Here is a 14,589-nt window from a genome sequence, read left to right as displayed (position 1 = left end):
ATTAGATACATTTCATAACCTAGTTTCACACTGTTTGTAGAGTCAGGGTGAATAGTCATGCAAAATAAACGTGCCTGCAAACTCCTATATCTTGGCAAAGCGGAGTAGGGGATGTTCTTTTGGTTTAGCTCTTCATTTTGTCAATAAACAGAGGAATTTTGTCAACACAGTCCTTTTGTGTTATGCATTTATATGGCAAAACAGAAATTGTGCAGGAAAAAAAATTGGTTAGTCCAGAAGCATTTAATCCAGTAGTCTTTAAGCTGTGAAGGACATACACTCCGGATATTAACCTTTCAGCATGGCATCTGTGTTTTGATTGTGCATGATTAGTAATCATCCATCTGTTTTTAAACAGAGCTAATAGCTAAGAGAGTTGTTAGTTGTGCTATCTGGGCTGCTGCTATGCTTATAAAAATGGCTTTTTACATGCTAATTTCAGAGGTGAGCCACACCCCTGCATTTGCACAGTCTCTGAACTCTAGGGAAGAGCTGATCCAGATTTCAATTTTAGTTTGTTTTTTAAATAAAGCCTGGGACATTTATATTTGGAGTATTGTCTGAATTTGTCTCAGCTGAGAAGTTGGCATTTATCTCCAAGTTTCTTATTTTATGTTGTGAATTACTGTTGATGGGGGAAAGAAAAAAAAGGGTTCTCAGGAAGGAATGTGTATTTCCTCTGTGGCATCAGCAGTAGCATACAAGTCTCCGAAGATGTTGTTCCAAGTTTCACGTTTCTTCTGAGTCCTAAAATAGGTATCAGAAGTTCTAGAAATTGAATACCTAAAATTAGGCAGTGAAATAAGTGCCTGCTTTTTTTGATGCTAAATTGTATGCAGTTCAATGTTGAGGAGATTTTTAGGAACTACTACAAGTTACTGTTGGAAACAAGGCCATTTATTTAAGTGCTAAACATGGATTTCACAACCACTGAGAAATAGTCATGTCCTTTATATTATGTGCATGTGCCTCTTCCTATCTCCTCCCTCCAGTTACTCCCTGACCAGAATTGTTTTCATTTCCCTCATGCCTTCTTCTAGAACCTACAGCTTCATTCCTGTCTCTTCTCAGGTTAATTCCAGCTTGCTTTTTTAAGCCTTCATGGTATGATGAATGTGGTGATACAAATACTTCCTTGGTTCTTGTCTCCAGGATATCTTGTGGGTAGCTTCACTCATTTTTTAATTTAATTTTTTTTTTAAAGACTCCTTTTAGGGAGGCATTTAGAGCTTCCGAGAAGTCAAAAGTAGTTTCTAGGAAGCCACACAAATTGCTCTGACCTATAGTGATAAGGTAGCATATTCTGGCTGGCTGTGTCTCCCTCTCTAGTATTCCAGGTGTCTAAAATATAGCACAAAAATCACTCAAATAACCTTCAGGCTCTGGCTTCTGTGCATTTACAACGGCCAAGGTCAGCCCTAGTTTTTTTCTATGCAATGAGGGCTGGTAGCAAACACAGGACATAGGAGGATAGTAAAGGTTAAGTACCTGGTTGTGAAATATGTCTTCATGACTGGTTCTCAGTCATAAGCTGATGAAGGTCCTTTAGTGGCACTGTATCTTTATCACCTCTCTAAGGAAAAACTTCAGCATTTTTGTTTTTTTCCCAGAGCTGCTTCTGTGGGGAAACATTTTGCAAATACAAAGATGTAGCTTTTAGTGACATAAACTGATTGTCTTACTGGGTAACTTGTTGATCCACTCTGAAGAACCTACCTGGAAATATTAAGTTCCATGGCTTTTGTGTAGGAAAATGAGCACTCTACTAGTAGTTTGATAAACTTGTCTTCTTTTGTTGAAATCCTCAGTAATTGAGGCTAACAGCTCTTGGGCAGTAAGAAGACTAACCATGAGACTCGTGCTGTAGCTCTTAGGTGGAAGAGAATATTCTGGGTCATGTGTCTAAAGAAGATTTTGGTGTTAGTAGTGAACTAAAAGGATGAAGCAGGAGGAAAAGAGCTGAGGCTCTTTTAAAGCCTCCTTTAACCCTGTGATTCAATGTGCTAAATCACATGTCTTTCCGTAGGTGCATCTTTCCTATGTTGTTTTCTTTGCAGCTGAAATAAGGTTATAAATTTGCCTTCTGGCTATAATTGTCCAAACAACAACAAAATCTTCACAAAAACACCTCCTGCTTTTGGTCCATTTGTTCCGAGTCTCCATTATAAATTTTTCTATATTCATTTTTAAGCTGTAAGTTGCTCCACATGGAGGCTCACTGATTTAATTTAAAAGTCAGGCTTCTTCATATCAGCAGTTTTTTTTAGATGTGAGTACCTGCTGCTATGGATGGAGTTAACAGATAGCCGTGAAGGTATTAGCAGGAGTACTTGGAAGGTTGGAGGGATGCATTTTAAAGCTCATAGCTTTATCACACACAGGTTTGCAGGGCTGCCAGATAGTTTTTATTTCCTAGTAGTGATTGTATTGGTCAGATCCATTTCATTCTTTGGGTTTTACTCCTTTTTCTTTAATATTTTCTGACACTGGTTATAATGAAGCACCAAGATATTAGTTTCTGTCTTGCAGTTCATAGTCTTGATAATTGGTATAACCCAAGGCAAATTCTACCAAATCCTGGTTCATAACCTGTTCTTTGCTGATAGGCCATGGATTACAGCTGGATTATAATGAGAAACTATTTACTCATCTTCAGAGGAGCTTTTACGGTCTGAAGACTGATTTGCATCTCTTCTGTCCCATGATTTTTAGATACTTTGTAGTCCTATGCTGTGTATATCTGTAGTGTTTCCTACTTACCCATAGTCTTGAGTGATGAAGCAGCTCGCACTCTTGAAACTTAAAAGCTTAAGCAGACAATAAATAACTTTTTCTTCTCACAAGTTTCACATCAAGCATCAGCTGAACAATGGGAACTTGGTTGTCTGAAGCATAAGGGAAATGAGTATCCTGTGTCTTCCAGCAGTCAGGAATACAGCAAAAGTGCCCCGATTCTTTGAAGGAGGATTCTCTTGCCCTTATGTATCAATATCAGTCACCCGTGTCTCTGCCTATCTTAAAAGCAAGTACATGTGTAGACATGCTGCGCACAGTAGTCTTCAGACAGGCACCATCACATATAATCATAGAATGATTTGGATTGGAAGGGACCTTAAAGATCTCATTCCAACCCTTCTACCAGGGGCAGAGACACTTTTCACTAGACCAGGTTGCTCAGAGCCCTGTCCAGCTTGGCCTTGAACAGTTCCAGAGATGGAGCATCCACAAATTCTCTGGGCAACCTCTTCTCACCACTCTCACAGTAAAGAGTTTCTCTGTATGTTTAACCTAAATTTCTCGTCTTTCAGTTTGAACCCATTACTTCTTGTCCTATCACTATAGTTCCTGAAGAAAAGCCCCTCTCTGGCTTCCTCTTCAGATACTAGAAGGTTGCTATGAGGTCCCCACGCAACCTTCTCTTCTCCAGGCTGAACAGGCCCAACTTTCTCAGAAAGCCTCTCTTCGTAGAGGAGTTGCTCCAGTCCTCTTATCAACTTTGTGGCCCTCCTCTGGACTTGCTCCAACAGTTAGGTCTTTTTCTTATGTTGTGGCCACTAGAACTGTATGCAGCACTCTAGTTGGGGTCTCACAAGAGCAGAGTAGAGGGTTAGAATCACCTCCCTCAACCTGCTGGCCACACTGCTTTTGATACAGCGCAGGATTTCTGGGCTGTGAGCACATATTGCCAGCTCATATTGAGTTTTACATCAACCATCATCCCCAAGTCCTTCTCCACAGGGCTGCTCTCAATCACTTCTCCACCCAATCTGTAGGTGTGCCTGGGATTACCCTGACCCAAATGTAGGACCTTGCACTTTGCTTTGTAGAACTTGATGAGGTTTGCATTGGTCCAACATGTCAAGGTCCTTCTGGATGGCATCCTTTCCCTCCAGCTTGTTTACTACCCCACACAGCTTGGTGCTGAGGGTGCACTTGATGCCACTGAGCCTTCAGCCTTTCTCTGCTTACTACAAAAGATTTAAAAACAAGAGAAGACATCCTAATTCCTTCTTTCATTTTGCAAAATATGTGCTAGTGTACAGATTACAACATAGTGATGTACTGGGACAAAACCCAAGGAACTTTTCATTCTCTCTGCTCTCCCTGGTGGTGAAAAGGAAGGCCAAAATATTGTGTATTTGGAAATTACTTTCTTTTCTACAGTGAGATATGTTTGTAAATGATGTATGGCATCATTTAACAGCTGACTTAGAGCAGAGGCATGTACTTTATCTGCTATTTCTTACATGACTCTGGATCTTCTTATATGTACAGAAAGCCAATTTTTTTTATTATTGTTTCTGGCTCTTGGCTACACTGATACTTGTGACAGAGATTCCCTTGATTAATTATATACTGTATATAAAATGCTTTTTACAACCATCTGATAACTTTTTGAAACTTTTTATCGTCTTTCCTGTCCTGAGAGGTTAAATAAGCTGATGGACAAAAATCACTTTGCTTTTTCTAATGATTGTCCTCCCTTTACTCCATGGTAGCCCAGCAGACCTACCAGTTCTCCCACAGATATATGTCTTCTGATGCAATGAAATACATTTCTGCTGTTTGCATGTATGATTGCTTATGTGCTCTTCACCTGGCTGCTGTTTTGCTTCTTGGCGATTGTGATTCATAATCTTCTGACCAATGTCACTTGAGCGAGATTTCCATGAAGAAAATGCGTTTTTAGATACAGTAACCTTTCAAAATTCTTACTTAATGACCCTGATTAGCTTTTTCCTTGCTTTCCAGTTTCCCTTGTTGCGTCTGTTCACCTTGTGACTCCACGCTGAGTCCAGCACTTCTGCTAATTTCCTTGCATCTGACCTGAGGGGATTTAAAATCAGTTTCTTTCTTTAAATTTCCCCTGCACTATGGTTTGGTTTCACCATTTGTCATGATTCTTACTTTGAGGATGCCAGAATTACTTAGATATTTATGGTCACTGCTGTTCAGTGACTTAAGTGTAACTGCTGGTTCCACAGGAGACAACTTGATGGAGCAAATCCTCTAATGATCTTCAGGCATTGTTGATTCTCTGCTCTGTCAGTCTGAAATGTTAACCTTGCAATATGGAAAAAAAGGAAAGATTTAGGAGAAAGCTTGAATTTTTTAAAATCTTTTGTTTCCTCCATTTTGCTATCATTTTTGTGGGATTGCAGGATTTTTGCAGGTGAGCAGTGATTCCCTTTATAATAAAGAGCTAGAGCCTTCCTCTGTCGAACCCAGAAAATTGAGACTGAGGACAGAATATGAAAGACTTGCCATGGGTGTGCCTCCTGTGTGAATTAACAGCCTCCTTCAGACAACCCCTCCTGTGCCTCAGAGCAGCAGCCCTAACCAGGCTGCCCAGGTGGACAGTCCAGCCCTGGAATGGGACGCCCAACTCTGCAGCCATGGACCATGAGGAAGAAAGTTACACTGCTTAGAAAACAGTTGTATGGTAGCAGGGTAGTAGATAAGAATGGGCCAAATCTTTTGTGATCTCTAACATCATCTAAATACTTTTCTTCTTACTATTAGAATAAGCAGAGGTGGTATGGTGATGCCCCTCAGAAATGCTGTTTTTCTGACATCATTTTGCGGTGTATGGCAACCATTAGTTGTACCGTAAGCCAGTGTCAGGCTAAACCTGAGCAATTTAGAACTTGTTAAAATGTCATGGGCTATGAGAAATGTTTATCCTGTCTGGAATACACCTATGTGAAACTTTACTTTATGAAAAGTACTATATCAAATAATACAACTACTTGTAGCCCTAGATATCAGATTTTACTTTATTCAGAAGGATAGGGCTTTTTTTCTAAATGGTATTGTCTTTCTCTCCATTAGAATGAGGCTTTTTACTGTCCTGGAGGTGAGATGAGCTATGAATATCTGCCTAGGTAAAAGAAAGAGTTTGCAAGTTAAATACCTGTTGTCCAGTAATATGATTACAGCTCAGGCTGTTTCAAAAGGTAGAATATGGAGCAAGGATGTTCTGGGAAAAAAAATGCAGTGTAGTCTTTCACATTGAAACACCTGGACCTTCTGCTTTGGTATTGTTCTTGAGGATCCTGCTTAATTGTGACAATTAAAACTGGAAAGCAATACTCCACAGGAGTTGCTTTGGAGGCTCCAACATCTTGGGACCCTTGTTTTGAATAGAGCCAAAACACACTGTCCCCTTGCAACCCAATAATTTTTTCCCAGAAGAAGAAATTGAAAAATATTTCATTTCAGACCAAACATACACAGACACCCCCTTTGCTTTTGAGGTTGTAAGAATCTGGAATTAATTTTTTTAGAAGCAACAGCTTCAAACAACAAAATCATGTCTTGTGTTTTAAAGCATGCCAGAATGAAATACTTTGGAATTTTTTCAGGTTTTCTGCTAAAATACTCTGAACTGACACAAATTTGCAAAACATTTTTGAATTACTAAGCCTACACTCTTTTCAGTCCCTCTTGCTAAAAAAATAATCGCAGCAAAAATGGAATGGAAGAAGTGCTGTCATTTTCTGTGTTCATAAACTTTTGGCTTCAATTTGTGCTATTTGACAGTAAGATTTGCAAGCTGCTGTACGTGTGAGAAGAGAGGAAGTAGTTTTTAATGGCAGAGACCTTTTTGTGAACAGTTTAGTTAATTGGCTTTCCTTAGTAATATTAGAGAAGCTGTACACATTTGGTCCTTCTGTCCTAGTAAGTCTGATTCTTGAGATTTTATTTTTTATTTGTAGGGTTTTACCAAGTTTATATCCAATTACATTTTTGTTAAACTTTCATCTGCTGTATTCCCACTGCAGTCTTGAGTTCTCCTCAAGGTACACCTCTTGTACCGCTGTTAAAAAATTAAAGGTATTATTTCTGTCTTTCTGAAATCAGTTTTTAAGAGTGAAGTTTAGTCTATAGCTTAAACTATTCCTTTGTGGTTTAATTACCTTCATTCCTCTAAACTTTAATGAGACTACTCTGTGTCTCTAAACTTTCTTCCTAACTTGGAAACTGGCAGGCAGCCTTTCAGCCGTGGAAGTTGTCACTTTTAAAAAGTTTATTAGTTAGTGACATCCTCCATAATAAACATACTTTCTACAGTGAAGAAAAAAATAGGCGTGTCATGGTTTGAGACCCCCAAAAATCCAGTTCCTGAGTTCAAGCCCCCCTCCCACAACTCACCTCAGTGTGAGAGGGGTTTTCCAGACAAAACACAAGACTCAATATGGGGGGAAGGGAATTATATTACAATCACTACACAAATAAATATTATAGTACATTAATACACAATCTTTACTATCTCCTATGATAAAGCAATATTTACAATTGGATCAAGTCTCTTTCCCCTCCAGTGAAAGTCCAGAAGGGGAGAAGGAAAAGATCCTTTCCACTTTCAAGGCAGCAGTGTTTCTCTTCTTCCATGCAGCAGCTGTAGCTGGATTGTTGTAGCTGGATCTCTTCCCATTACACACAAGGGGGTCTCCTTTCACCCCTCTTGGCCCTTTGACTCCAAGCGAAGGTTTCTCTCTCTCATGGACTGTGAATTAGCCGGGACAAAGGCTCGCTTCACCACGTCATACCATGAAGCACAGGGGTCTTCATGACGGTCCCTTTCCTCGGGGTTTACCCCTAAGTCAGAACATCTTGGGCAGCTTTCAGTTGAAAGCCTTTGCCTCAACCGTTCTATCAGAGCTCCTGTGCTCTGCCTCAAGCTGCCAGCTTGGCAGCAGCAGCGGGGGGGGCAGGCCACTTACCCCGCATTCCTTCTGACCATCCTGGTCCTGCTTCAGGACATCTCTGAGCTTCTTAGCTCATCTCTCTCACTGTTGCATGCTGCATTTTAGGACTTCCATCCAGTAGGAGTCCACCCCCTCCACTTAGGAGGGGTCTCAAAAGGGTTTTGGGGGGTCTGGTTCAGTTCTTACCCCAAAACTTTGTCTATAGAGCTTAGTTCTCTCTCTCTCTCCATTAGAGATCTCTGTCTCTCTGTTTAGCTGCAGGCTTGTTTCTGCTGATTCTTCTTATCTCCTGGCTTTCTGCCACAGTCTCCATTCACTGCTGCTTTGCCGCCACTTTTCAGTATCTCCTGCTGCTGCCCACAGTGGAGAAACTCCTCCAGCTCTCAGCTACAGAAGTCGGCCCAGTTTAACACTGTTCCAAGTTCTTGTAGCTCCCCAACCGGGGCTGGGGGGGCCTAGCCCCCAATGGGGCTCCTGCCCCTTCTCCTCGTGGCTTCAGAACATGGCCACCTCTCCTCCAACCACAACATCACCCTTCTTTTCCGGTTTGGTATCATATGTTTTAATTTTGCAGGAACGCTGATTGGGTTCGCACCAAGAGAGACACCACCCCCTTGGGGTTACCATTTTTAACTTCAGGGGGAAAAAAAAAAGGCTTTTTTTCCCCACCACACCTGGCTTACAGATTTTGTATTTTAGGAAATCATATCCTCCAGAAGAATAAACAAAACCTGTAACTGTATGTATGTTTCCTCCGTGTGAATTCTTTTTTCCTTTCATAGAAACAGCTGTGTGACCAAAATACCACAGGTTTTAATTATATTTCCTGATCTTACCTTATGTTAAAATATGCCAACATTTCATGTTCTCAGAAGTGATACTCTCCCGAGTCTCAGCTCTGTGCATAACTACACTGAATTTGTCTGATGCATTAAAAGCTGCTTTGCAGAACAGAAAATCTCCATTTTTTTCATCCTTAACATGAAAGGAAAGCAACAGGAAAATTATTTTTAAAAACAAATTCAACAAAAAATTCCAGCATAAATAGGACACAGGCTATATTCTAAATGGCATCCATCATTCTCCTTGAAGGTTTGTCCTCTATTAAAATGCAGTAGAGTGTTTTAAGGTATTATTTCCCTGCTAGTAGTCTATGTAATGTTTTGCACTCTATGCATCTTTTCCTTTCTTCTGGTTTCCGTTAGTCCACTTTAAGTAATTCTGATTATTCTCTGAACAAGGTAGTGCTTTCTTGTGGGAATTAAGTTATATGGTATTGTTTCTTGGGTATTTGAATATCCATCTGAAATACTTGAGTGCTGAATACCACGTATGGCTTTTTTCAGAAGAATTGCCAAATTACACATTCTTAGTCCTTAAGAATATTTTGAGTCAAAACAATAGATACTTAAAAATTGGCACTCTGAATATTCAGTAGATGATATGTTTGGTGTGAAATTAATTAGATTTAATAGGGTGAGTCATGCAAATGGAAATACCATCCATGTACCAGTTAAATGTTAGTGAAAATGAAGCATGATTGGTGGTATTTGGTAAGATATACAGCATAGATTTTAACATTCTTTCTTCACTTTCCTGAAGCCTTTTCCATGTGCTCGCCCTGAACCTTGCAATTGTAGGAGCTGGAGTAGCAATGGCAAGATTTTATCCAAATATAGGAGGTATCATAAGGTGAGTGTTGCTTGCAGGGAGCTTCCCTGTGGCGTTGCTACATGTTTGCCTCTTGATGTTGAAAAGGAACAGTAATAACTGAATCTTCATATCTTGTGAGTTTTACACCTTCTTAAGTTATAAATAACGACTTCTATAAACAATCAGCTCTTTCAGAGTTCTGACAAGCAGCTATCTGTAATTGTGCCTCTGTATCTGAGGTACTTGGGATGATTCTCCAGTTTTATTGAAGCTCTATCTGAGGACATACACATAAAAGAATATGGTGTTATTAGAAAAGTTGGTTGGTTATTGTGTTTCTTCTCTCAAGTTTTTGTTTTGTGTTAAGACCATTTGAAGCTGGTTTGAAAGTCCACAATAAAAATTTCAAGAAAGTAAGTAACTTTAAAGGGAAAAGTGACATAAAAGTTGTGTTTCTAAATGATATCTTAAATTTACTATGTGGATGAACACCTAGGATTTCTATAATTGGGAAATATTAGCGGAAATAATATTTGAAAGTTTTTTTTTTTCTACATTTGACATCACTGTGTTTATAAGCATCATCATTCATTCCTGGTTTGCATCTTTCCTGCAGCAACCAGGAGAGGGAGGTGTTTAAAAATATAGAAATCTGCAATTATAAAACCAGAATGACAGGCTTGGGTCTGACCAGAGTAGCAAAATAACTTACTTTTGCTCAGTGGCTGATCTTTATGGGTTTTTCCCATTTCCTTTTTTTCTTCTACCTCTCTTTTTAGTGAAAATTTTTGTATTCCAGTAATAGAGATGGTCTAGTTAATGATCATCATATAAGCTTAGAATGATAGAATGGACCTTAAGGTTGGAAGGGATCTAAAAGATCATCTAGTTAGAACCCCCCTGCCATGGGCAGGAACACATACCACTAGACCAGGTTGCTCAAAGCCCCATCCAACCTGGCCTTGAACACTTCCAGGGATAGGGAGTCTAGGACTTCTCTGGGCAACCTGTTCCAGTGCCTCACCATCCTCACAGTAAAGAATTTCTTCCTAATATCTAAATACAAATAAATATCATGCAATACATTTCTCTGTTTGCAAACTGATCCTGACCTATGCTATTGTGTCCATATCGTGCATAGTAACCAGACATTTTGCACTGTGAATTTCCAGCAAGTATAAATTGTCTATATACGGTCTAAATTGGGGATTTGCTGGTTTTGTGTTTCAGATTACCGAAACTGTATTATGATGTTACTCTGTATTATGATGTTTCCTCTGTCTAAAAGGAATGTTCAAATATTTGAAACAAAATATGTTGTTAATAATGCACACTTGGGTGCAGGTGAAAATAATGAGATTTTTGTAAGCAAGGGAGAGGTTAGAAGAAGAAGAGTTGCATGTTTCCCTTGCTGTGGTTGATCGTGTTACTAGAAGGGCATGTTGTTCCTTTCAGGTCTAGAGAATGGTTTTCTAGAAGCTCATTAAATAAATTAAAGTAAGAGTTGCAGATTCAGGAGCATTTCTATGCTTACATGTGTCCTCAGATGACTGGGATGCAATGAGCTTTGCAGTTCTGACAGTAAAGAATGTGTAACAAGGGATGCACTGTGCAGTCTCTTTCTGTTGCACCTTGACAAAAGAAAGTAGAAACATTGAGTCAAAGATAAGGGAGTCAGTCCCCGGCAGCATCAGGGGACATAACTGAAGTGACAGAAGCATGTCAGAGTGTGGGTGCAGGTGAGCAGGAGGTGGACAGCACAGAGGGTGATAATGAAATGCTAGTGAAGAAAGTGAAGGACAGCAAGGAACAGAAATTGATGTTTAGTGACTGCAAATGGTGTTCATCAAGTCTGTTCATTGGTTTAAGGCGGGGGGAAATGACAACAAAAAGTAAGAATAAATGCAAAGAATCCTTCTTTCTTTTTTTTCCCTTGTTCCCCCCACTTCCCTGTCCCTTAGATACTCTGGAGCAACATGTGGTCTGGCCTTTGTATTCGTGTATCCATCCCTCATCTACATGATCTCTCTGCACCGTGCTGGGCAGCTGACGTGGCCAGCATTGATCGCTCACATCTTTATAATCCTCCTTGGACTGGCTAATCTGATTGCACAATTCCTATTGTGAAAACTCCCCCTTCTCCCTGTGGCTGTCACAAGTGGTACTGTGATATTTGGCAACAGCCTTGAGCAACACTGTCAGGCATGAGAACAGTCCTCAATGTGATGATCTTGAGAAAAGCTGCACCTCTGAAACAAATTCAAAACACATTTTTCAGGCACTTGACAGGAAAACTGTCTTGCTCCTCTGAAAACACAGTTTTATGAGAAGTGAAGTGGTTCAGATTTGAGTGATCTAGTTCTCGTTTTTTTGAATGTACTTCAAAAATTAATAAATCTCAAATGTTTTAATTTTTTACACCACACTTCTCAAAACACAAAGCTTTCAGCCTCAGGCCGTGGAACTCTTTCCTCCAAGGGGACTGTCCTTACCTTGATTAACAAGCATGCTTTCTCAGTATTGTTCAGTGACTCTTTGAAATGCTCTTTTGTTGAAGTTATTTTCCTGATTTGTTTGGAAAATAAAGAAATTATTGTATTTTCTTTTTTTTTTTGGTTAATTTATAGTCATTTGGGTCAAAATGCACTCTTAATTTTGAATACGCTATTAAATTGTTTTGGCAATATTTTTCCTCTAGGAAATTCCAACAAAGCAAAACAATAAATTCATGTCTCAGAGTTTTATTCAGAATTCACAAGTTATTTGTGATCTTATAATGAAAAAAAGCCAGAAGGATAAAAAAATTAGAACAAGACAATTTAAATTAGTATTCCAGGCTTGACCTCACTTCAACTCTGTTAACTGGGCTATTATGTGCTGTGAAGTTGCCTTGTCAGGAGTTGCATGTGGTTTTATGTATGCGTGTTGTGCAAAGTGTTCATCACAGGCTTGTTCCCTCCCTTGTAGGGTATTACTCCAGTGGTCTCTCACTATGTTTTTCCACTGCATTACTCTAGACGTTTTGGATGTGAGCAGAGAGACAAAGCCAGCAGTCTTCAGAATCGTGGATGAAGTAAAAGAATTTAAGTTTTAAATAATTCCAAAAGCATCTAGAAGAATGTGGAAAGGTTTTGTTGTGGGCTTGAGTTTTTCTTAACTTTTTGTCGATGAACTATGAGGGTGTACACGCATAGTTGCACAGACACCTTCTCTCACCTACCATCTGGGAGTCTGTGTCTTAACCCAAAACTTGCAATATTAAGTTGCCAGACAGTAGTGGAATGTCATTTTTGTGGTTGGAGAGAGAGTAAAAACTCCTCTTTGTACAGAATTTCAGTGCATTAAAATAATCAACAAATATAAAATAATTGAAAGAGGACTCCAAGCATTGCTAAATTCCAAAGTCAGTAAAAGAAGAAAAAGGTTGAAGTGATGCAATGTTTGTGAAGTAGGAGTTGGAAAAGATAATTACATTGCAGGGTGAAAGTTCATATTTTCATCAGAAAGACAATGAAAAACATAAGCTAGATTATTACTATGCTTCTCTGGGAAATGATATGAATTTTTTTAGTAATGATGTAAATCCATTTGTTTGACTTAGGCTCCTTAAACTGTGTAAAGGACACTCATTAATATCCCTTGATTTGTATGGAATAAAAGATGATACGGATTTGGAATACTATCTGCAGAATACAGTAATTATTTTAGATTGTTTTTTTCTTGTGAAACTTTTTGTGCCTTTAAAGCAAAATTGGAGAATACATTCGTTATCTGCTCTGTATTAGGGAGAAGTATTTGCCTCGTCCTGGTCATTTTACCCCGTGTATACTCTTACAAGATGAACAGCAGAAGGAAAGGACAAAAGATACAGGATTCCAAGCACTGTTGTTTTATTCACATTAAGCTCTGATGTATTATAGATACTTAATATAGGTACAAACCCCGATGAGTGCGGGTAATTCAATTTGATTATGTCCTTCCATGTTCCATCTGGATATGATTCCATGACTTATATCCTCGCCATTGAAGCTGATAGCAAAATGCCCATTGATTTTAGCAGAATTAAATTGTTAGGATCTAGTAGTCAACAGTCCTAAGTAAGACAGAGTTCATGGTGAAGAGTCCTAATTGCATCTTGTATCTGTCTCTTTTTCCAGTTGTGCAATGTGCAGTGATTGAGTTAATATTTAGAAAGAAATTATTCAGTACCTTTCTAAAAGCCTGTTTTAGCTCTGCGTTACAGAGACAGGTTCTTGCTGCAGTGTTTATTTATACATGCATTTAAAAGCCTTGATTTGAATTTTAAGCTGGTAGTCATTAGAGTGATAGCAAATATTTCATTCCACTGTCATCTCCAGAAGTACACTTTCTTATGAGAAAGTATTTTTTCATTCTTCCTGCCACATTTAATGGCAACTTAAATGGCCTAAAAGAGCAGAAGTAGATTGCAGTGTCTTTTTTCATGCGAGCACAAAAGGTGGTTCTTTGCAAACGCACACTTTATCTGCAGTGCTGGCCAGCTAATTTCAGTTCCTTAGGTACTCTGTTGCAACACATCATCATGTGATTTAGCAGAGCAAAAAAAAGTAATATATGGACCCCATGGTGTATTGTGAAATGTTATTAATTACCTTCTCACAAAAGAAAAATAATTTCTGCTGGATATACCGAATTCTGTCTTTACATTTGAGCTTTGCTGAAGTTGGCTGTCAGGTGAAATACTGTCAGCTCTGGGCATTGAGTAAGAATCTGAGGTTTTCTTCATAACAGTACCAGGCTCTTTGTTTGGCATCAACCCTACCTCATTGCACTCTGACAGTCCAGCCCTCCTTATTATGTGATAACTCAGTGATGCGAACTGAAATTTCTGTTGTGTGAGGTTCAAGCAGCTGCAATCAATCATCTGTGCTGATACCATTGAGCTAAAATCCAGATCTCAAGATACATAAGGCATTAACCCAGTGTGACCTTCAGACATTGCCAAAGCATAAGTAGCCAGGGGAATTCCCAGGAAGCTCCAAGAGCAGTTGTGGACATGCCTGTGTGGTGAAGTTGTGGATGTGTGATTACACACAGCCTCAGCACTGATACCAAGGGATTAGTGGGAGCTTTTTGATGAACAGAAGGAGTTGTATTTTTTAATGACAAGGGCAGATGATGTGGCTTTTAGGTCTGTCTTCTGCAATGACAAGAGAAATAATTATTCATGCTTGCACTAACCTCA

At 39.2% G+C, this 14,589-nt stretch overlaps 1 protein-coding gene across 8 annotated transcripts in view; it reads left to right on the top strand.

Annotated features, from left to right (window-relative positions):
- Positions 1–13,056, top strand: part of SLC38A9 (solute carrier family 38 member 9) — a 47,157-nt gene extending 34,101 nt beyond the window's left edge. For all 8 annotated transcript variants that reach the window (XM_032675749.1, XM_032675753.1, XM_032675752.1 and 5 more), the window contains 2 exons: positions 9,315–9,404; positions 11,327–13,056. In XM_032675749.1, coding sequence (XP_032531640.1) covers positions 9,315–9,404; positions 11,327–11,492 — 256 coding nt within the window. In that variant the 3' untranslated portion in view covers positions 11,493–13,056. The remainder of the gene's footprint in view (positions 1–9,314; positions 9,405–11,326) is intronic.
- Positions 13,057–14,589: the final 1,533 nt, after the last annotated feature.

The sequence above is a fragment of the Chiroxiphia lanceolata genome, chromosome Z, assembly GCF_009829145.1.
Source record: "Chiroxiphia lanceolata isolate bChiLan1 chromosome Z, bChiLan1.pri, whole genome shotgun sequence".
In the NCBI taxonomy this organism is placed as follows: Eukaryota; Metazoa; Chordata; class Aves; order Passeriformes; family Pipridae; genus Chiroxiphia; species Chiroxiphia lanceolata.
The sequence above is the reverse complement of the archived record's forward strand: the minus strand, read 5'-3'. Positions and strand labels throughout refer to the sequence as shown.